Source organism: Alosa sapidissima, chromosome 10 (genome assembly GCF_018492685.1).
Source record: "Alosa sapidissima isolate fAloSap1 chromosome 10, fAloSap1.pri, whole genome shotgun sequence".
In the NCBI taxonomy this organism is placed as follows: domain Eukaryota; kingdom Metazoa; phylum Chordata; class Actinopteri; order Clupeiformes; family Clupeidae; genus Alosa; species Alosa sapidissima.
The window spans coordinates 37274778-37296355 of NC_055966.1; the positions used below are offsets into that span (position 1 = coordinate 37274778).

The 21578-nt window shown below is 43.2% G+C and overlaps 3 protein-coding genes and 2 non-coding genes across 7 annotated transcripts in view; 2 read left to right on the plus strand and 3 right to left on the minus strand.

Moving 5' to 3' along the window:
• The window catches only part of xrcc1 (X-ray repair complementing defective repair in Chinese hamster cells 1), a 29998-nt gene extending 25614 nt beyond the window's left edge, over positions 1–4384 (minus strand). For both annotated transcript variants that reach the window (XM_042108130.1, XM_042108129.1), the window contains exons 1-6: positions 3705–4384; positions 3481–3573; positions 2946–3053; positions 2477–2635; positions 1915–1989; positions 439–562 (exon numbers count right to left, since the gene is read on the minus strand). In XM_042108130.1, the coding sequence (XP_041964064.1) occupies positions 439–562; positions 1915–1989; positions 2477–2635; positions 2946–3053; positions 3481–3573; positions 3705–3755 (610 nt within the window). In that variant the 5' untranslated portion in view covers positions 3756–4384. The remainder of the gene's footprint in view (positions 1–438; positions 563–1914; positions 1990–2476; positions 2636–2945; positions 3054–3480; positions 3574–3704) is intronic.
• A 226-nt stretch (positions 4385–4610) lies between these two features.
• trnat-agu lies at positions 4611–4684 on the minus strand. Its single transcript has one exon. It is a non-coding gene; the product is annotated as a tRNA-Thr (tRNA).
• Positions 4685–4887: 203 nt separating this feature from the next.
• Positions 4888–4959, plus strand: trnaa-ugc. The gene has a single exon. It is a non-coding gene; the product is annotated as a tRNA-Ala (tRNA).
• A 2221-nt stretch (positions 4960–7180) lies between these two features.
• Positions 7181–12137, minus strand: LOC121721304 (sialic acid-binding Ig-like lectin 10). Of its 2 annotated transcripts, none has more exons than XM_042108138.1 (8): positions 12059–12137; positions 10831–11247; positions 10024–10338; positions 9523–9786; positions 8936–9208; positions 8438–8540; positions 8128–8299; positions 7181–7502 (listed from the first exon to the last, which is right to left on the minus strand). In XM_042108138.1, the coding sequence occupies exons 1-8, from the start codon at positions 12108–12110 to the stop codon at positions 7377–7379; spliced, it is 1722 nt and encodes a 573-aa protein (XP_041964072.1). In that variant the 5' UTR covers positions 12111–12137; the 3' UTR covers positions 7181–7376. The 2 variants fall into 2 exon arrangements, with proteins under 2 accessions (XP_041964072.1, XP_041964071.1); XM_042108137.1 differs by having other exon boundaries at positions 8128–8302.
• A 1748-nt stretch (positions 12138–13885) lies between these two features.
• LOC121721293 (NLR family CARD domain-containing protein 3-like) lies at positions 13886–19064 on the plus strand. The gene is made up of 8 exons (XM_042108100.1): positions 13886–13953; positions 14205–14566; positions 15016–15096; positions 15300–15347; positions 15437–17273; positions 17641–17727; positions 17954–18121; positions 18676–19064. Exons 2-8 carry the CDS (start codon positions 14233–14235, stop codon positions 18974–18976), a joined length of 2856 nt encoding a protein of 951 aa, XP_041964034.1. The 5' UTR covers positions 13886–13953; positions 14205–14232; the 3' UTR covers positions 18977–19064.
• Positions 19065–21578: the final 2514 nt, after the last annotated feature.

Here is a 21578-nt window from a genome sequence, read left to right on the forward strand (position 1 = left end):
ATGTCAAACTAGCCACCTTTTTAAACGGCTGCACTCCATCTGTGAGCTACCCCATAGAAATCAATAAGTCATAGCTTTACTGAACAGAAGAATCCCAACACAACAATGCTTTCTTCAACAAAGTAAGTGCATGTTGTGTGTGATGTCTGTATGCTACTGAGACCTTGAATTTCCCCTTGGGGATCAATAAAGTATCTATCTATCTATCTATCTATCTATCTATCTATCTATCTATCTATCTATCTATCTAAAGCACCTGGCTGCCCATCTGTTCATGTAAATTGGCCTACGGCGAACTCTGGTACAATGCATTGAATGGCAACGTTTATGTTTGAAATTGTACATGGTCCCAAAAAAGGAAATGCATAAAATGAAAGTGAGAGTGAGCAAATGGCGATGGAGGTGATGGAGGTGATGGAGGTGTGCAGCGCGTCCTACCCTTGGGAGTGGTGCTGCTGGCCTTGGAGCTGGCGCGGCTAAAAAACAGACTGCCAGGTTGGAGACTCTGGCCTTTAGAGGGAGACTCTTCCTTCACTCGGAACTGCCCCAGTTTGGTGAGTTTCTGTTGATGTGTATGGAGGTAAATATAGTGTTACACGCAGAGTAGAGCAGTTCTTTTCAGGACAACATTCTCCAGGATTTGAACAGACATATTTTACAGGCCTTGGTTTTACAACATATTCATGAACTAGACAGAGTTTTAAAAAAATCTGAGATGGTGCTACGACAACATTATCTGATTTGACACAGAATGACCCTGTGGCTGGTAATGAAGCCTGAGATCAATGCTTGTTAGCTAGTCCCACTTTCCCAATCGGAATCCAATGGAATATTAAGTGCAGATCATGTTAAGTGAAAGGTTTCATTATTTCCAAACAGGCCCGGGATGGTATGGATTTTTTTCTTACCGTGGCTGAAAAGCAACAAATTCCTGTGATTTCGCAGTATATACCACTTTAGAATGATTACATTACACAGGTACTCTCGCATATAGGCCCAATAGTAAACACAAATGGAATGTTGTTATGGGTCATGGAACATTGTGCTCCCCAAAACGAAAAAGGTTGTGTTTGCTCCATCTTTTGATGATAAGTTTTGAAGTTCTGTTTAGAAAACCTTGAACCCATGTCATAAGATGATACCTCACATTAACCTAGAAATAGATGTTGCTGTTGGCGAACAGCACGAGTTAAGCTTTTATTAAGTTGTCAAAAGTTTGAACTAGCCAACTAGCTCCGCTGGTAGGAAACGCATGGGACTCATAGCTGTCCTATTGCGTGCAGAGGGAATTTGAAAGACAACCGATTATCCCGCCCCTCGGACTGAGCACTGGGAACGGTGAGTGCCCAGACCCTACATTTTAATGTGGGTCTGGCTCGTCAGGCTAACCTCACATAACGCATCCCAGCATTACCCAATATGATCCCTCACATAACACATCCCGGCATTACCCAATATGATCCATCACATAACACATCCCGGCATTACCCAATATGTTTTTTTGGGTTTTTTTTGCGGTGATGACTGTGACGAGGTCAGACCCGCGGTAAGCGTCACATGACCGCGGTGTTGCGATTACTGTCCCAGGCCTATTTCCAAATGCTTGCTACTTCCAAATAACAAAACAGCATGGAGCATTAACACAATATATGTAAACAGGTGTTGCATAAAACAACATGGAGCATTAACACAATATATGTAAACAGGTGTTTGCATAAAACAGCATGGAGCATTAACACAATATATGTAAACAGGTGTTTGCATAAAACAACATGGAGCATTAACACAATCTATCTAAACAGGTGTTGCATAAAACAACATGGAGCATTAACACAATCTATGTAAACAGGTGTTGTATAAAACAGCATGGAGCATTAACACAATCTATGTAAACAGCATGGATAAGGAGCTTACAGGGGAAGAGGCAGGTGGATCACTGTTGTCAGGTGGTGAATGGAACTTCACAAAGGCCAATCCATAAGCAATTGTCTGTAAAAAAAAATGACAGATGAACAATAGTTCCCAAATAATATTTGATATAAGATTTTAACCATTGTCCCTTCTCTTTTTTTGTGCGTTTTTCTATGTTATGCTGTTAAGACACCCTAAGACAGGGTGTGACCCTAACCCATACAGCATGCAGACAGGGTGTGACCCTAACCCATACAGCATGCAGACAGGGTGTGACCATAACCCATACAGCATGCAGACAGGGTGTGACCCTAACCCATACAGCATGCAGACAGGGTGTGACCCTAACCCTAACCCATACAGCATGCAGACAGGGTGTGACCCTAACCCATACAGCATGCAGACAGGGTATGACCATAACCCTAACCCATACAGCATGCAGACAGGGTGTGCCCCTAACCCATACAGCATGCAGACAGGGTATGACCCTAACCCTAACCCATACAGCATGCAGACAGGGTGTGACCCTAACCCTAACAGCATGCAGACAGGGTGTGTCACCTACTTTACTGTAGGGCTGAGAGCAGACGATCTTCACACGGTCCCATTTCTCTTGTGCTGTGGCCTTGACGAGCTGGTTGGGCCCAAAGAAGCGAACTCTGCTGGTGTTGGTGCTGCCGCGGCTCTCCGTCGGAGACATGAAGGAGGACGTGACCAACAGAACCTCAAAAGAGAGACAAGGGTCACCATCTCAAGTCCTACTGCTCATCCACTAAATTATTATTACTACACCGTGAGGCCCCAACCATATAATTGCCCAAAACATTGCAAATGGTTCATCCATTCTTTAAAATGTATACATTACGCAGAAAGGTGAACTTGGTTCTTTTTAATAATCAGATCAAACCAACTAGGCAGTTTTACCACAGTTGGCTGGTATTTTGACAGGAATTTCATATTAATATGCAATATAAGTTGCAGAAACAGTATTTTTCAAAGATGTAGAATATTACAGAGAGGTTTTATCTATCAACCTCATAATCCTGATCCTTGACAGAGGTGGAGTGACCCACAAGCACCTCAATGAAGGCGGATCCCTCATTGCCAATGTCGATGCTGTGAATCTGCTCCTCTTTCTCAAACTGTAAAAAACAAGAGTCAGTGAGCACTGAGAGCTGATATGAGGTGTACCGTAACAGTGAGGGCATTCAGTCTATGATCATGTGGTTCATCACAAACTGATTTCCAGATATTCCAGAGCTTACACTCGTGTTCTGTTAGAGTTTGCATAACCACACTGATTGATTTTATGGTCATAGTCATCTGGTAGTACATCACAGACTTTAAAGAAGACACTTGTCTTACAAAGTGAATAATTAAAAAATCTTGTCACAATACGCACTTGATAGTAGTTACTGTATTGAGTGATGATTAGGTTACATTACATTAAAGACAATTCATTATTAATTGAAGCGGGATTTTCCATTAAGTGTAACATTTAAATAAATCTCAAAGTGTATGCTTCAGAGTATGGATACCACAAGAAAACCCGGTCTCTTGGCAGCCTACTTGTAAGATAACAGAGGTTTGCTTCTCGCCTGGCCGCGCTGCTTTCCACTTTCTGTAAGTGTCTGAACTCAGCAAATTGTCTGCCTTGTGCGTCTGTGGGGAAAAAGAAATGAATAGCTAGTTAAATGTAAACGCAAAACCCGTGCATTTGCCAGCGTGCCAATTCAATCATTCGTTTGCTAGTTGACGCTAGAATACAATATTGGCGGACAATAGCAACTTACATTGTCTTCTGTGCTGCAGGACACGACGTGTTTCAATTTGATCTCTGGCATGTTGTCGTATAGACGTGCTGTGTCTACAGGCGATATTCAGCAAAACATTGAATACAACAAACAAGTCTTAAAGTACTGTAGACGTGTTAAGGTTGTCTTGAGCTAGTTTCTCCAGCACGCTGATGTAAACTCGTCTAACAAAACGGTACTATTTAGCCTACGTTAGCGGACTGGCTTGCCCAAGTCAAACAGCTAATCAACCTCAGCTAGCAACTAACGTTATACTTGACTTCTTTCGGAAATAAACAAACATATTCCCATTCAAATATCCATTCACTTCAGACCCTAGCGGTATTGCAAACCATGCAACTATCGCTTTTCATCTCCTGTTGTTGCATATCAAACTCATGTCACTTCAATTGCTTTGTGTGCTAATACCAGCTAGCTAACAATGAACCTTAGCCATGCAAGTAAGCTCTGACTAACATTAGCTAGCACGCAGTATGTGGGGAAATTGATCGCTCAAGTTTTCAATTAAAGAATGCTTAGCCAATTCAATTAAAGAATGCTTAGCTCTTTACATGACCACTCCAAGAAAATAATTACTAGTACAAGTAGTCTACAATGCTGATTCTTCAAACACACAACACAGTGCAAACTAAACTCCCTCCCATTTCACAAAATGACGCAACTTCCTATTGTCGTAGTCTGCGAGCCAATGAAAAGTTGTATGTAAACTCTTATCAAAATTCACCTCCTCCAAAATTCATTTGTGTGGTTGATTTTGACAGGATATTCAACCTTGCATTCGTGATTACGAGTGACATGTGACAGCTCCGTGCATAGAAGAATGTGTTAATGAGGTTGACGTAGCTTTATTTGGAAACGCTTGCACAATAAAGTTTCACCCGTTTTAGGCACCGCTGGGATTCGAACCCAGGATCTCCTGTTTACTAGACAGGCGCTTTAACCAACTAAGCCACGGCGCCAGACATATTAATAGTGGAAACCTGACATCCTCCAACCAGAGTATTGGGGAGGGAGCTGCATCTCTGCGCTCCCTCCCCCATCTCACCCCATGCAGGTTAGTATTAACTACATACTACATATCAATGATGCAAATAACAACTGTCAGAACAGAATTTGATTTCATGCTATGGGTAGTTTGTGACTTAACAATGCATGTCAATCAGGGGATGTAGCTCAGTGGTAGAGCGCATGCTTTGCATGTATGAGGCCCCGGGTTCAATCCCCGGCATCTCCAGAAATGGTTTTAAGGTGTTGTTGGCCAACTGTCCGTGTTATGTATTATCTGTGAAGATCATTTGTTACTTCCTGGTTGAATCATGTACTAATTGGTTGTTGCAGGTAAACATGACTTGCGCTTGCAAGGTAGTTGGGTGTAGGAACTCTGGAATGGAATACAGTAAGCATGTGCTGATGGTTTAATAGAATTGGAAATGTCATGTATAATCAGAAATGCTGCTGAATGATTTATTTGCCACTGGCATTAAGGGCTTCATAACAATGCATCATAATTAGGAATATTATTAACCTATAGCTCCATTGTTGGGGGAAAGAGTATTCTCTACATAATTGTATGCATCATGTAAATTTCAACAGATGCTATTTATTGTTAAACTTGCGATGTGGTCAATTCAGATCTGTAATCAAACCCTCCTATGTATATTGAATTATCTTATATATCTTGAATTTCACCTGGGGATCAATAAAGTATCTATCTATCTATCTATCTATCTATCTATCTGTCTATTGTAGCCTTACTGTTTTATGTTTTCCCCTCTTAAATGTTATGTATGTTATCTCCTCTTAAATGTTATGTATGTTATGTATAATTTCTCCTCTTAAATGTTATGTATTTTTATGTATTTATTTTTTTGGTTTATTTATAGCCTGCTTTAATATAACTATTGTACATTTTTAGTTTGTTTCATTGTGATTGTAATCTCGGCATGATTGAAAATGAGGGCTACCTTCAATTAATTTCTGAAAATTCAACAAAGGTTGAATGGATGAATATCAAACAAGAAATGCTCTTTTAAAGTATTTAAGGAATTTCATCAGTCATCCTCAAAAGTAAAGACTGAGCAATACTATAGCATACTACAGGATTTGAAATGATGGTACCCAAATCTATCTCCCAGTGGCTCCTCAGACCCCATGTTTACTAAATAAACTACATAGCTGCCTCACTGATATTAAATCTTGGATGGCCTGCAATTTCCTACAACTCAACGACAGCAAAACTGAAATAATCATATTTGGTCCACCCTCCTCTGTCTCCAGCCTCAGCAGTACTCTTGGTCCATTCTCAAAAAATGTGCACTCCGTGGTTAGAAATCTTGGTGTCATGCTGGATAGCTCTCTATAAATTTTAATAAACAAATCAACAGTGTGGTCCGAAGTGGCTTTTATCAACTCAGAGTCATAGCTAATCTAAAGTCCTTTTTATCACAAAACGACCTTGAAACCCTTATACATGCTTTTATTACCTCCAGACTCGATTATTGCAATATCTTATACACAGGTCTGACCCAATCTAACATTCACAAATCACAGATGGTCCAGAATGCAGCAGCCAGATTGCTTACTGGTACTAAAAAGAGAGAGCACATCACACCAGTCCTGGCTCAGCTGCACTGGCTTCCTGTTGAATTTAGAATTGATTTTAAGATTTTACATTTTTGTTTTTAAAGCTCTTAATGGCCTAGCACCCCCCTACATTGCTGAAATCCTTTCTCCACACTCTACCTCTAGGTCGACCCGGTCATCTTCAAGACAACTCTTAACTGTCCCCCGCACACGTCTCAAAACAAAAGGTGACCGGGCCTTCTCTGTGGCTGGCCCAAACTTATGGAATCCCCTCCCACCCCACATTAAGTCCTCGACTACCCTTGCTAGTTTTAAGTCTAATCTAAAAACGCACCTTTTCTCTCTTGCTTTTAACAACCTTTAATTCTGCCCCCTGTGTCTTGCGTGTGTGTCCCTCTACCTTTTACTTATTTTTATCTACCACTTACTTTTAGTTATTTATTTATATTAATTATAATATCCTGCTTACTCCATTTTACCTGTTTTACTCCATTTATTTTATGTTCTTATTTTTATATTATATATTTTTTTACTTTATCTATTCTACTGATCTTATTATTATTATTATTATTATTACTATTATTTATTTTTATTTTATTTTTTCTAATTTACTACTTCTTAATTTTACTCATGTAATATTATTTTCCTTTTACTTTTTTTTATATATTTTCTTAGTCAGACCTGTGTATCCCTGGGCCCCTTTTTATGTTTCAACTGTTGCCTAACCTCTCATTGCCAGCACTTTGGGTCAACTCCTGTTGTTTTTAAATGTGCTATATAAATAAAAGTGACTTGACTTGACTTGACGGCATTCCATATATTTACAAAAAAGGAATGAAAAATGAAACAAAACAAATATATAACACCAATGGTAACGTGGATAATTCTGCCATTTACTGTGTCATGAATGAGCATGCTTTACATTTTTTTCAGTCTCTTTATACAATGTATGTTTCCTCTGTGCGTATCTCTCTATGCATAACGGTCTACGCCACCACCCATGTGTGTGTCCCTCTCAGAGGACCTCCAGGTAAATGGCCTACACCACCACCCATGTGTGTGTCCCTCTCAGAGGACCTCCAGGTAAATGGCCGTGTCTGTCTCAGCCGTGGAGACCCCAGGAGGAGCTCTCAGCCTCTCGGCCTCTCTTTGCACCCCGTCTCGCCATGCTCCTCGTCGCCTTCTCTTGTGTGTCTAGGCAAGAAGCAGACAATATGCACATCTACTACTCTTGTGTGTCTAGGCAAGAAGCAGACAATATGCACATCTATTACTCTTGTGTGTCTAGGCAAGAAGCAGACAATATGCACATCTACTACTCTTGTGTGTCTAGGCAAGAAGCAGACAATATGCACATCTACTACTCTTGTGTGTCTAGGCAAGAAGCAGACAATATGCACATCTACTACTCTTGTGTATCTAGGCAAGAAGCAGACAATATGCACATCTACTACTCTTGTGTGTCTAGGCAAGAAGCAGACAATATGCACATCTACTACTCTTGTGTGTCTAGGCAAGAAGCAGACAATATGCACATCTATTACTATTTCAATCAAGAACATATTCAAGGTGAACTGGTGTAAATGATACATAATGTTAATGGAAATGTTAATGATGATATATGCTATGTTATTCGCTAGAATATCGACAAAATGAATGTATTATGTGATATGCATTATATTAATAATGATGTGCTTTGGTAACTAGATGAGTCTAATCTGTTTTATTGTTTTCAAGTCATTTAAAATTCATCAATGCATATTTTTACTTTATCTATCATTCAGTTTTCATTAGCACACAGTGTGTTTGCTTTATCTACCTGTTTTGTGCGTACAAAGCATGGCGTGCAGTTTTGATAGACGAGCTGGTAGCTGCCATTCGTGTAGATATGAGTGACTTCAGTGCAGTTGATATACAGGGGCGCATGTTCCTGGTAGATACCCACATCCCCCGGGTACACAGCCTGGGAGCGATGGTTTATCATGGCGCTCCTGTAGAGACATCAAAAAGGTTTCAGCAATAGATCATGGGGATAAACTGTACTATGCATGAAGCCGCTGGTATTATTCCTGCATTTTCTGTTGAAGTTAAACGCAGAGTCATTAGAATGTAAATCACAAGCTCCCTACCGGCCTGCCTGCCTGCGACCGCAACACAGAAACACAGCGGCGACAATGACGAGGACGGAGAAGGCCATCCCAAGGGCTGCCATCAGCAGCCACAGCAGCGACACTGCCAACACAAGGGGTAGGTCAATTCCTCAAGCACAGAGGCAAACACACACACACATACACACACATGCACATGCACATATACAGCAAACACACACACACACACACACACACACACACACACACACGCACATGCACATATACAGCAAACACACGCACACGCAAACGCACGCGCACGCACACGCACACGGACACACGTCAGAAACGTCCAAACAAACAACTGCTTTACACACCCCCCATGGAAGCTGTTGTCATTCAAATATACTATGTTAACAACATACGCAACACATCACAATTGTCCATAGTAGGTATTTTGCATTATCTATTAACATTAACACACAAAGGTACACTGCCATCAATGCCCCCCCCCCCCCCCCAATTCCATGCAGAACTCACCCTCCACTTCCTGCAACAGAGGGCGTGAGTCGTTCCCATGAGCGTTGTTGGCATAGCACACTACCGATGGAGGCATGTCCACCACACCACCCAACCTGGCAGCCACAGTGCCATTACTGTGGACGAAGACGGAGGTGTTGTAGCCGTGTGACGGAGGGCTGCCATTCACACTCCAGGTGATGGCGGCACGTGGGTTTGAGTCCGCAATACACCTGCAGTAGACTGCAGTGCCATCCCACCTGCATGAAGATTTGCTCAAGATGTGGGGTTTGTCTGGGGAAACAGATAGAAAAGAGATATGATGTGAGAGACTGAAAATCCAGAAAGAGTTGATTAGGCAGAGCAGAGGCAGACAGAATGGAATAACAGAGAGTGTTGCCTTCGGCCTTCAGTATGCCCCAGGAACACACTGTTGTGGATAAAGCTTCTATTTTCTATAAAGTTTCTATTTACAAATGCTTACATGTAAAAACAGACCTGGCATTGAGTATTTCTTTGTAATTCAAATCAACAGAAGAAATGAAACATATCCGCCCTCCTCGCCCATTCTAAATCTGACCAACTGGTAGTCTGGTACACATGCTCACATTCTACGTTGATGGCTGTGGACGGTGACGCTGTCGACCCAAGGCGGCTCTTGGCTGTGCAGATGACACGTGTGTGCCGGGTCACGTTTCCGATGCGGACGGTGAAGGTGTGCAGCGGTAAGAAGCGTGTGCGGCCGTGTTGCGTGTATGACCAGTCGTATTCCTCCACAGGGGGGTCAGCTTTACAGGAGCATTCCAGTAGAGCACTGCCTCCCTCCCGCACCGCTGAGGTGTGAAGCCGGATATGCACATCCTTGGGAGGGACTGCAGGAGAGTTGCATTCGGGAGTCAAAGGCTTCACAGGTTTAATATTTGATAATGCAGAGCAATGTTCAATCTAAAGTTAAGGGTTTGTGTTAACTCATGCTTTGCTGTTGATTTTCAGGATTCCCTGAACATTATTAAATCTACAGAACAATTTCAAGACACATATCATATCAAAGGTTCATATTACACCTATCATGTCAAAGGTTTGTATGCGGTATATCAATCATGTCTTACATTTCACATGAATATCCTTTGCCATGACCACAGGTGCGCCAAGCTTCTGGTAGTGGACCTCACAGCTGATACGGGGCATGAGGTGATAGGAGGCGGTGAAGGAGAGGGATGCCCAGAGAAGAGGCCTCTTGTCTGGGCTCAGGGCCACGCGGGGCTCCCCAAACACACTGCTGTTGTCTGGTCGCCCTCGGACCCATCTCCAGCGGAGCGTAGGGGGCTGGGAGGGGCAGGGGAAGCCCACGGTGCAGTTCAGCACCACCTGCTGACCGTCTGTCACGGACTCAGGGCCAGTCAGCCTGGGCAGCTCCGGGAAATCTGCATCCATGATAATGAGAGAGAGAGAGAGAGAGAGAGGGAGAGAGAGAGAGAGAATAAGGTAGAACAGGGAAATAGAACAGCCATGTTAAGGAACTGCACATCCTCCAAATGGTTTCCTTTCTGGGCAGTTACCTACAGTATGTTTATTATCAAATTCTTTCTGAGAGTAGAATAAAATGTCTCAGCTTAGCATGCAACCTGTTTCAGAAACATTACCAAGTTTAGTTTGAACATAAAATACATGTTTTCCATATTAGAATATTGAAAATAGTAAGCATAAGAAACACTCTTCAGTGAACTGAGTTGATGCCTAAAAGAGGTGAGCTAACATTATTTATATTTCTCCTCTAACAAAGAACTTCTGAAGAACCTCTGAACACTTTTCACTAAACCCTTTCATTCAAATCTTACTGGAGACGTCCATCTGAAACCCTTTCATTCAAAGCTTACTGGAGACGTCCATCTGAAACCCTTTCATTCAAAGCTTACTGGAAACGTCCATCTGAAAGGCCATCTTGCTCCAGTTCTTGTCCCCACGCCTCCTCATCTCCAGCACGTAGTTGCTGGCATCTTTCTGTCTGACCTCCGACACAGTCACCGAACAGTCTCCCTTGGACACGTCCCCCGTCAAAGCCACGCGACCACGAAAGTCCTTGTGGACCCTCAAGGAGGAGGCGTCATCGTCCTCCCCACTGCTGCTGCTGAGGGCCAGGCGAGGCACGGTGGGGAAGAGCGCCCCCATGGGGGTGCTCCAGTGGTACTGCAAGCGCACCTCCACCTCCACGGGCCGCCCCTGGCGCTGGGGGGGGCTGAGGGAACATGGGATGAGCACACAGGAGCCCGCCAGTGCCGAGACCCTCGCCGGGACCACCAGCGTCAAGGCGCGGACACCACGCGGGCCACAGACTGGTCAAGAGAGAACAGGTGGGTTGGGAGCATGTAGTAACAGTATAAGAGAGAACAGGTGGGTTGGGAGCATGTAGTAACAGTATAAGAGAGAACAGGTGGGTTGGGAGCATGTAGTAACAGTATAGTGTTGTGGGGTAGTAAGTAAAGTTGCTAAATGACTAAAAAAAACATGGAAGGAGTGGTCTTTGAACAAACTTTTAAAACTCTTGAAGGCAATGTTCCTGTCAAGAAGTTGAGTTGAGAGAAAAAACTAAAGGCCCTTTCACAACTCCAGATAAATTAAGAAAAGTGGAAGTGGATGGCAGCTGTCCATAGCTCAGATGGAGCAGTAATAACTCTAAACACCTTTCACATTTTTATGATTTAAGTGCACTTACGCAACTCAAGGCTAATGTTTTTTTGTTTACTTTCAAAAACACAATAGCTTGCATTGTGCATAGTGCTTGTAACCACATTGACATTGACATTTCTTTCATTGCAAGCCCATCAAAAACCCTTCATATGATCTAACTGGATTTATGCCATCTACACTCCACATCTACAACAGTTACGCTTATTTTCAAACAAAGAATCCTGTGCACATTCAATTAGCCTAAAACATGATGCACAAAAACAATTTATAAGATGACAATCAGGGAATATATTCTCTAAGTTTTTCACACCTAACTTCCTCTGGAGTTACAGTCCATGCATGGGCAAAGCTTTGCCCATGCATGGACTGTAACTCCAGAGGAGTTACACAACATCACACAATAACGCCATACATTTAAAGGCACTTATTGTAGCTATACATAATAATAGTACATACCAACTACGAGAGAGAAAAAGAAACAAATCAACTCCTTCAGAGCCATGACCATGTGAGAGACAGACAGACATAGGACAAAATGATGTCACAACAAAAGACAGAAGTGATAGAATTCTGCTTTTTGGTCACAAGGGAAGTATGTGTGTGTGTGTGTGTGTGTGTGTGTGTGTGTGTGTGTGTATGTAGTCTTTTCTGTGTCATGGAAATTGCTCCCTGCATACGGATTCCCATGCATCTGCCCGTAAGAGTGTTCTGTAAGTGCAAGACTTCATCTGGATTCATTTAGTTTTAATGGGCTCTTTACTGTATTGATTTTAACCAAACTGAAAAAATATATATATATTACAGACATCCATAACTTTGAATGCAGTTAAAACTAGATTATAGTGTGTGATAAAATAAACAATCATGCCTAATTTCAGTTCCATGCTACTCCCTACATTACTGAGCACTGCTGATATTGGTGAAGAATTATATCCTAATTAATAAGGTCCCCAAATGGACTTCGCTGCAGGCGTATTTATGATATTGGTGAAGAATTATATCCTAATTAATAAGGTCACCAAATGCACTCTGGGTATTCGCTGCAGCCGTATTTATGATGTTTGGTTTATTCACAGTGTGGTCGCGTTCCGGCAGACCACACAAGAGACATCAGCAGAAATAGTGGAGGTTATGGGTGATTCATTGTCATGCTTTAGTCAGTTTCCTCAACCCCAACCCCCCTCTCTCTTTCTCTACTCTCTCTCTATCTGTCTCTCTCTCTCTCTCTCTGTGTTCTTTCAGATCTCGGTCTTCCTTTAACTCACTGTGCTCCAGCAAGCTTTTCAAGACCCTTTCCATTTCAGTATCTCTGTAACCTTATTAGTGACTGCTTTTTCACATTATGACTGTAATTACTCCATTCATGGAATTAAATGATGGGATATCAAATATCTCCTTCAAATGGTTGCTGCTATGTCAGTGGTGGGTGGCAGTGTAATTTTTTCTGCGTATTCTGTGAATAAGAGCCCTTCATTTCCTGATAGACTAAAGGGGTGTCCTTAGGGGTCCCTCTGAAATGACATCTCAGACTGAGTGCATGACAATGGATAATCAAAGAGACAAAACTAATGCAAATGTTCCAACTGACAGAGTACGTCATGCATAATAACAGAAAACACACAAAAACCATTCTATTAGCATTCTACTTAAAGTGTCTTTCCAACAAATCTAAAGTGTAGTGTATAGTCATGTTTATCAGTAATGACAAAATAAGAAAAGCAAAAAGCTTTCAACACTTTCTCATTGCTTCTTATAAAACCACATGAGAAATAAATGAAAAGCCTTCAAACAGCAAAATAGAAAATATCACTGCATTTTCATCATCATTTCTGTCTCAAAGGAAGGCTAAAGTGTGCATCAGAGTGTTACAATATAATGACGATTAAAGCAAGAGATTGTAATAAATTGTCATTTTGAATGACATATGAGTGCATCCAGTGGTTAAAGTGGGATTTGGCAGGTGGGGGAACCCTAAAATCCAGTGTCGGTGCAACGGGGGGAAAATGACCCCCCCACACACACACACACACACACACACACACACACACACACACACACTTTAAGCCCTGAGAATCTCCTAGTCATTTGCCATTTTCTTTGATCCGTCAGTTATGGTCTCTAAGCATCTTTGTTTAATGATCGTCTTACTCTATAGTGCTATAAAACTCATTCAAGTGTTGAGCGACTGCTTGCCTTGAACTCTGGACTATGTTCTCTTTTCAAAGTGATAAACAAGCACTGAAACACTCCCTCTCTCCATTAGCAACTGGGGCAGCTCAGCAGTCGGGAGCAGAGAGCAGAGTTTGGACCGTCGGTGGGACAAAACCCTACAGAGAGTCAAACGTGCTGAGGTAAGAGGTTTGAGGGCACAGTTTGATTCGAAGTGATTATAGCCATTAGAGAAAGGGTTTGACTGTATATGTGTCGTGTGCGTCTGAAGTAAGCAAATGAAAGAAAGAGATTGAAAGAAAGATGAAAGCACCAAACAAATTCCAATTCTCTCCAGTGAGTGATATCAGAATACCATAAATGGTTTGCTATGCGTTTCACTTCCAATGCCAATTTTGACGACTATGCTTTTGAACCTGTCTCAAACGTCCGGCCTTTTGAGGTGGTCAGAGTGGGTCAGCATGGCCTCAGCCCAGCAGCTGCTGCAGGCTCAGAGGGACCAGCTCCTGCAGTGGCTCAGCCCCAACCCCGCTCCTCTGCTGCGCTGGCTGTGGGACGACGGGGTGTTGACCCGTGGCCAGTACCTGGGCCTGTTGGAGCGCCTGCCCGCTAATGCGGCGGCCGCCACCCTGGAGATGGTGTGCACGAGTGAGGAGGGCAGCCAGGGCTTCCTGAAGGTGCTGGGAGAGGTGCAGGGCTACTACTGCCCCCAGCTGCAGGCTTGGGTGCAACGGAGCTGCCAGTTGGACCGCATCAATGAGGTGGTGCAGGAGAGAACTCCAGTCAAAGTTGAGGGTAAGGGCATGTAATTCACACTGTCATAGTTTGCTTGGCTTGTTCAGGTGTGGTGTTTTGAGAACTCCAGTCAAAGTTGAGGGTAGGGGCATGTAATGCACACTGTCATGGTTTGCTTGGCTTGTTCAGGTGTGGTGTTTTGACAGTCTTGTGGAAGTAAATTGCGTTCAAATTAAGGAGAAAGTTGTAAGCTAATTTCTGCAACTGACTGCTTCTGTTAACTGAAGCTAACTGAAATCATCAAAAGAAAGTGCAATGAAGTTCCACATGTTTGCCATATAGTTTTATGGTGGGTTAATAAAATGTCTGTCTTTCAAGTCTAGTCAAAGTCTAAGCTCTATGAGATAGTGTTTTTATATGCTGATATTAATGCAATAAAAATACAGATTCATTGGAGATTTTCAAATTAGCGTTGAATAGGCTTATTGTTTTTCCCTTCTTTTTGACAGAGAAAAAGAAGTCGAAAAATCCACTTGCAAAACTCCTCAAGGGCAAATCGAAAGAGTTCTCTGTAACTCAGGACGCAAAAGGTATTGCTGTGTTGCTTCCGCTGCTTTTTCTCTCTAATATTGTTTTTCACTTCACCTTCCACAAAGTCATGCCACTCTCATAGAGTACTCTATAATGCACTCACACCATATAGCTATTTTGTTCAACAGAGTTTACATAGAGTGTGACCTATATAGTGATATCAAATCTTTCTAAGTGATATTAAATCTTTCTAATTGACCAGAACATCAGATGCATCCACTTCGAAATGTGAAGTCTCCAAACTTAAGAGGTGAGATATCAGAAAGTTTTTAAATGACATATTGGACTAAATATATTGTAATAAGCAGCTGTGACTAATGCAACTCTTTACTCCTGCAGTTCCCATCAGTACACATAAAAACACCCTGCTGAGCCAGACTGAGCGAATGATTTGCTACTCCGAAGGGGGAGGCGAGGCCTCTAACTCACGCTCTCACATCGAGGTCCGCTACACCGACTTGTTTGTGACAGAGGATGACGAGTCCATGGAAAGCAGCCAGCATGAATACTTCAGCGCCACGACCCGCCGGGCACGCATTTACGCCCATCAGTTCTGCCACCAGATCCGCCCTCGGCAGCTGCTGGACCCCCCAGAGGCCTCCAGGCGCCCTCCCAAACGCGTCAAGGTCAAGGGGATCGCAGGGATCGGGAAGAGCACGGCAGTGCAGAGGCTCATGTATGAATGGGCGCTGGGGAAGAACCTGAGGGAGTTCACATGCGTTTTTGGCCTCAGCTTCCGTGAGCTGAACCTGATCGATGCTCCAATCAGCCTCCTGGAGCTTCTTGGGACTAGGTTCCAGTACCTGCGAGATGTTCTTCCAGTTCTTCTCGACACGCCCAGCAGTCTACTTTTCATCCTGGATGGACTTGATGAGTTTAAACATCATCTTAACTGGAATGGCACTGACAAGGACATTGGCTTCGACACCAAGGTACCTATATCAGAGCTGATGGTCTCACTGATCAAAGGCAGCCTTTTACCAAAGTCCTCGGTCATTCTGACAACCAGGCCCTCTACAGATGCTCCCAAGAAGTTCTTCCAACGTTGCTGTGTGGTTCTGGGCTTTGAGGAGGACCAAGTGAAGGAGTACGCCCACAAATACTACAGTGACCCACAGGTGGCCGAGAATGTGTACAACTACATCGCAATGAACGACAGTCTGTTTGTCCTCTCCTTCATCCCTCTCTACTGCCACATCATCTGCACCGCGCTATCTGAGTTCTTCTCTGCAAATAGAGAGGAGGACAGCAGACGGTCTCTGGAGGTCAACCCACCCAGGACGGTTAGCGAGGTCTACTATTGCTATCTCGTCACTGCTATAAAGCACCATGCACTGAAAGGCAAAGCCGACCGCAGCACCCCCAAATCGAAAGTCCTTTCTTTGGCTAAGAGACAGCTGACAGCCCTGGGGAGGTTAGCCTATGAGAACATCCTAAAGGGAAACATCTTGTTTGAGCGGAAAGACTTGGAGGAGTTTGGGCTTGAGCCCCAAGAGATAAACAGCACCTTCCTCTGTCAAGTCTTAGTGGTCATCGAGGAGGCGAAAACAGAGATGTTTTCCTTTTTCCATCTGACCGTGCAAGAATATCTCGCAGCTCTTTATTGTGCAGTAAACCTCTCAAAAGAAGGGGACATCCTTCAGGCTCTGAACTTCTGGTGCTTTGGGGAACTTCCCAGTCCTTCGAGCTACCCACCTCTCATAGGCCACGATCAACAACTCAACCACAAGAACACAGACAATGACAGCAAACCCGAGAAGTCTCTGCAGATGTTTACCCGCTTTTTTATGGGAGCGCTCCGTGCCCGGCTGGAGGGTCAGCTCCAGGGTCTCGCCCAGGACCCCTTTCTAGAGGAAGGTCAGGAGTTTCCTGTCCAGCTGGGTCAGTGGTTCCAGGACCAGCTCAGAGGCAGGACGATGTCCAACGAGGTCGCCCTGAACCTGTTCCACTGCCTGATGGAGCTACACATTCAGGAGGCCACCAGCAGGGCCGCGCCAGAGATCAAGAGGCTGCACCTGTTTAAGATGAAGCTCAGCGTGGTGGACTGTGCGGCCTTGCACTACGTGCTGCAGTTCTCCCCTCACACGCTGGACGAGCTCAACTTGGGCTACTCAAACATCGGGAACAGGGGGCTGAGCCGCCTGAGGCCGATCCTACACCGATGTGAAACACTTTAGTCAGTATCTAATATGTCACCATTTATTTCAATTCATGAGTGTTACATAGAAACAGAGGGCATCATCTTAAAGCAACACCAAAGATTATTTTTACCTTAAAATAATGTTTCCAAAATCGTTTCAGTGGTTCATCAACTCATAACAGGGTGAACGGCACTTCTGCACTATATACCATTATAATGCCACAGGATGTTTTAAAGTGCTATAAATAGTTACAATTACTATTACAGTTTGACAAAATACTTTGATGATGCTACAATTTAACCATAAACGTCTCACATTGATGCCATTTTGATTCCAAGGATGTGCAAACTAGATCTGTCCAGTTTAGTTCTAATGCAGATTTCTGCTCCCTGTCCCTTTCAGCTTACGCTACAACTGTTTGGACAAGAATGCAGCTATTCTGGAGTCTGACATTTTGAAATCCAGAGATTGCCAGGTGAAGAAACTCTAGTAAGTGGCACTGGCTTTCAAAGGTTATTTTCAGACCTAAATCCTGTTTACATATAATTAAATTTCTGCGCTTGGGATTAGTATTGAAAACAAAACCATCAGCAACAAATTAATCCTAATATTTATAGTGTGCTGTACTTAGTTGTAATTACAGTGAGAGGATTGGCAGTGTTTAAGTAAAAACCTAAAGGCATAATTCATTTTCATCCCCCTCCTCCCCCCAAAGTATGTGTGGGAACAATCTGGGCCCAGACGGGGTGTTGGAGCTGTGGTCAGCGCTGGAGCAGAACTCCACTGTAGAGGAGCTCTACCTGGACATCACGGGCATCACGGAGAGAGGCACAGAAAACATGGTCAACTGCCTCAGCAAGAACACCTCCCTGAAGACCCTTACGTATGAGAAAAGACCAAGAGGCTCATCAAAACAATACATTAGCTCTGAGGAAATCTCCCTGATGATTTGGCTCATGCTCACGAGTAGCATAACATAGTATTACATCCTGCCCACTAGTGAGAAGTGAGATGTTACACACAGACAAAATATCAGGCTTTGCATATAGGTGTATAGAAGATAACAAATCTAATGCCATAGTGTTTTCCTTCAATACGCAGAAAAAAGATGTTCATGTGTATACATGCTTTTGTTCAAAGCGACTTACACTGACATCAATGGACATCACATTAACATTAAAATGAATAGTTAAAGAAAAGTCATATATTAAAATGAACAGTTAAAAGTCAAGTCATATATTAAAATGAACAGTTTAAAGTAAAGTCATATATTAAAATGAACAGTTTAAAGTCATATATTAAAAATGCAAATAGTCAAATAATAGCAGTGACCATAAACATATAAACTGCAACTCTTAAATAATGCTAATAATCATAGATAAATAATAGATGTTCAGTGTTGTTAAACACAGCAACCCCTCTTTGTCTTTGTTTCAGGATTGCTGGCAATGACATTGGAGCGGCTGGGAGGTCAAGGGTCACGGAGCTGAGACGCCACTGCCCCAGCCTGCGCATCATCGGCAACTTTGCGGACGACCTGGGGCTGCTGCGGGCCTATCTGGACTGGGTGCAGGAGATCCGGGAGGACCCCGACCAGATGAACGCGGTGAAGAACGCTGACGCCCTGCAGTCGGTCCTGAAGGGACTCAGGGTGGCCGACACCCATGGAGAGGGAGAGAACGCCATCAAAGCCAAGGAGCTGGAGGCCCAGATCCTTCAGCTCCTGCAAGCCAACTGATGGTTCAAAGTTCCAAGTTCAAAGTCTGCTTTATTGTCAATTTCTACACATGCCAAGACATACAAAGAGATCGAAATTATGTTTCTCACTATCCCACGGTGGAGACAAGACATATTTTACCAATTAAGTCCTAGTGATGTAGTACTTGAGTCCGGTCTCGGACTCGAGTCCGGTCTCGAGACCAGTTTCTGCTTTCTCGGTCTCGTCTCGGACTCGTTCCTTCAAAGACTCGGTCTTGACTCGGTCTCGGACCACAGTGGGAGGAGAAGGACTCGTAATTTCAGACCGAGTCCTCAAGACCAACGCATTTTTTATGTTCATATAAAAAAACAGACAACACATAACAACAATAATAATAAAATGCAATGTTGACCGGCATTATTTGAAAATGACATCCCATGGTGCAATGCAAAGATACTGCCGTCAGAGCCGTTTATTTATCTCTATGGCTCTGCTGCCGGTGAGTGTCTGTAGGTCAGCATAGTCCATATTAAGACGTTAAGACTGCTCCTCTAAACAATTCCCAGTCTAGCTTAGTCTGTAGGCCTAACTGTTGATTATTAACTGGGGTGATATTAAATTATGAATATTAAAACTGAAATTTTTTTATGGTCTTGGTCTCGACTCGGTCTCGACTCCTAAAGGACTCGGTCTCGACTCGGACTTGCTTCTTCAAAGACTCGGTCTTGACTCGGACTCGACTGTATTTGAAAACCAACAGACTCGGTCTTGACTCGGTCTCGACCCTTCAAAGACTCAGTCTTGACTCGGACTCGGCATAGGCGGTCTCGTCCCCATCACTATTAAGTCCACAGACAAACATAACATTCAAGTAAACAATAAAAAGTAAATAAGAAGGCACATACAATGAAGAAATTAGAGCAGCAAAATTGGGTTGAAATTGTGCAATTGTGCATAGACAGTCAATATAATAGTGCAAAAGTCAGGCCAATAAATGGCTGAGGTAGTTCTGTTTGACCTAAGTAAGCAAGTGGCATAGTGGTGCAAGTTATGTAAGAGCAGCAGAAGTGTGTTGTGTTTTCAGGACAACAGGACAACAACAACAAGTTGCAAAGTGTGCAAGTGTACAAGTGGAGTAGTGCAAGGCAGCCGTTGTGGGTCCAAAGTCCAGGATGTTATGTAGCTGAGGGTGGAGGGGGGAGAGAGTTCAGCATCCTTACAGCTTGGTGTAGAACTAAACTGGCTTGCTGTGAGTCTGGTGGTGCGGGAGCGCAGGCTTCTGTACCTCTTCCCAGAGGGCAGTAGATCAAACAAATTGTGAGCGGGGTGACTTGCATCACTCACAATTGTGGTCGCCTTGCGGGTGAGGTGGGTGGTGTAAATGTCTTTCAGGGAGGGGAGTGAAGCACCAATAATTCATGGTGACCAGCATGGACTGATCAATACATCAGCTACAGTGCTACAGTGCTGCAGTGCAGTGAAGCTATGGTTGTCCTTATGTAAGCTTCTCTCATCTTCACAAAGGAACTCTGGATCTCATTCATAGTGACCATTAGGTCCTTAGTTGTCTGACCAAGGCCCTGCCTGATTACTCAGTTTGGCTGAGCGGCCAGATCTAGGAAGACTGTTGGTTGTTCCAAACGTTTCCATTTGAGAATGAAGGAGGCTATACCGTGCTGTCCCCAGATCTGTCTTGACACAATCCTGTCTCGCAGGTCTACAGACAATTTGTGCGACCTTGTGGCTTGGTTTTCACTCTGACATACACCATCAACAGTAAGACACAGACAGATGTGTGCCTCTCCTAATAATGTCCAAATAATTCATATAGGCACAGGTGGACTCCAATCAAGTTGTAGAAGCATCTCTAGGACCACTGATGGAAGTAGGATGCGCCAGAGCTCAATTGCAAGAGTCATAACAAAGGGTCTGAGTACTTATATAAATGGGATATTTCAGTCTTTTATTTTTTTATATAAAATTTACAAAACAGTCTAAACACCTGCTTATGGAGTATTGAAATTGTGTGTAGATTGATGAGAAAAAAATTAATTGAATCCATTTTAAGATGAGTCTGAAATAACAAAATGTGGAAAACTTGAAAGGGTCTAAAAACTTTCCAGTTGCACAGTCGGCCTAGTATGAATTAATCTTATTTATATAAAAGGTCTTTTTCAGGGGCGTTATTATGGGGTGGACAGGGGGGATGTGTCTTCCTCAACTTTGAAAACGGTAGTGTTTATCCCCCCCAACATTGTCATCTAAAATATGAACAATTGCCAGGGTGAGAGACAAATAATTTCTAACTACTGACCAATGATTCTAGCGGCGGGCTACGCGTGCAACAGGAAAGCAGATAGAAAGCACTGAAACAAATCTACAACACGCACACAGTTTTCATGTGCACGGGAGAGAGGTATTACATGATTGTTGGTTTCTTGTGGTAGCTTGCTAATCACTGAAGACAAACATAGTTATGGATATAATGAACATTCTGAAAACGAAAGGAACTGCAGTCGCACAGCGCAGGCTACTCGGAAGGCACAGCAAAGAAATAATATTCAAACAGCAATATCATGCGCTTTTTAGCATTTAGCTTTAATCAGCCCGGCCCTAACGCCACCGGCCCAAGGGAAATTTG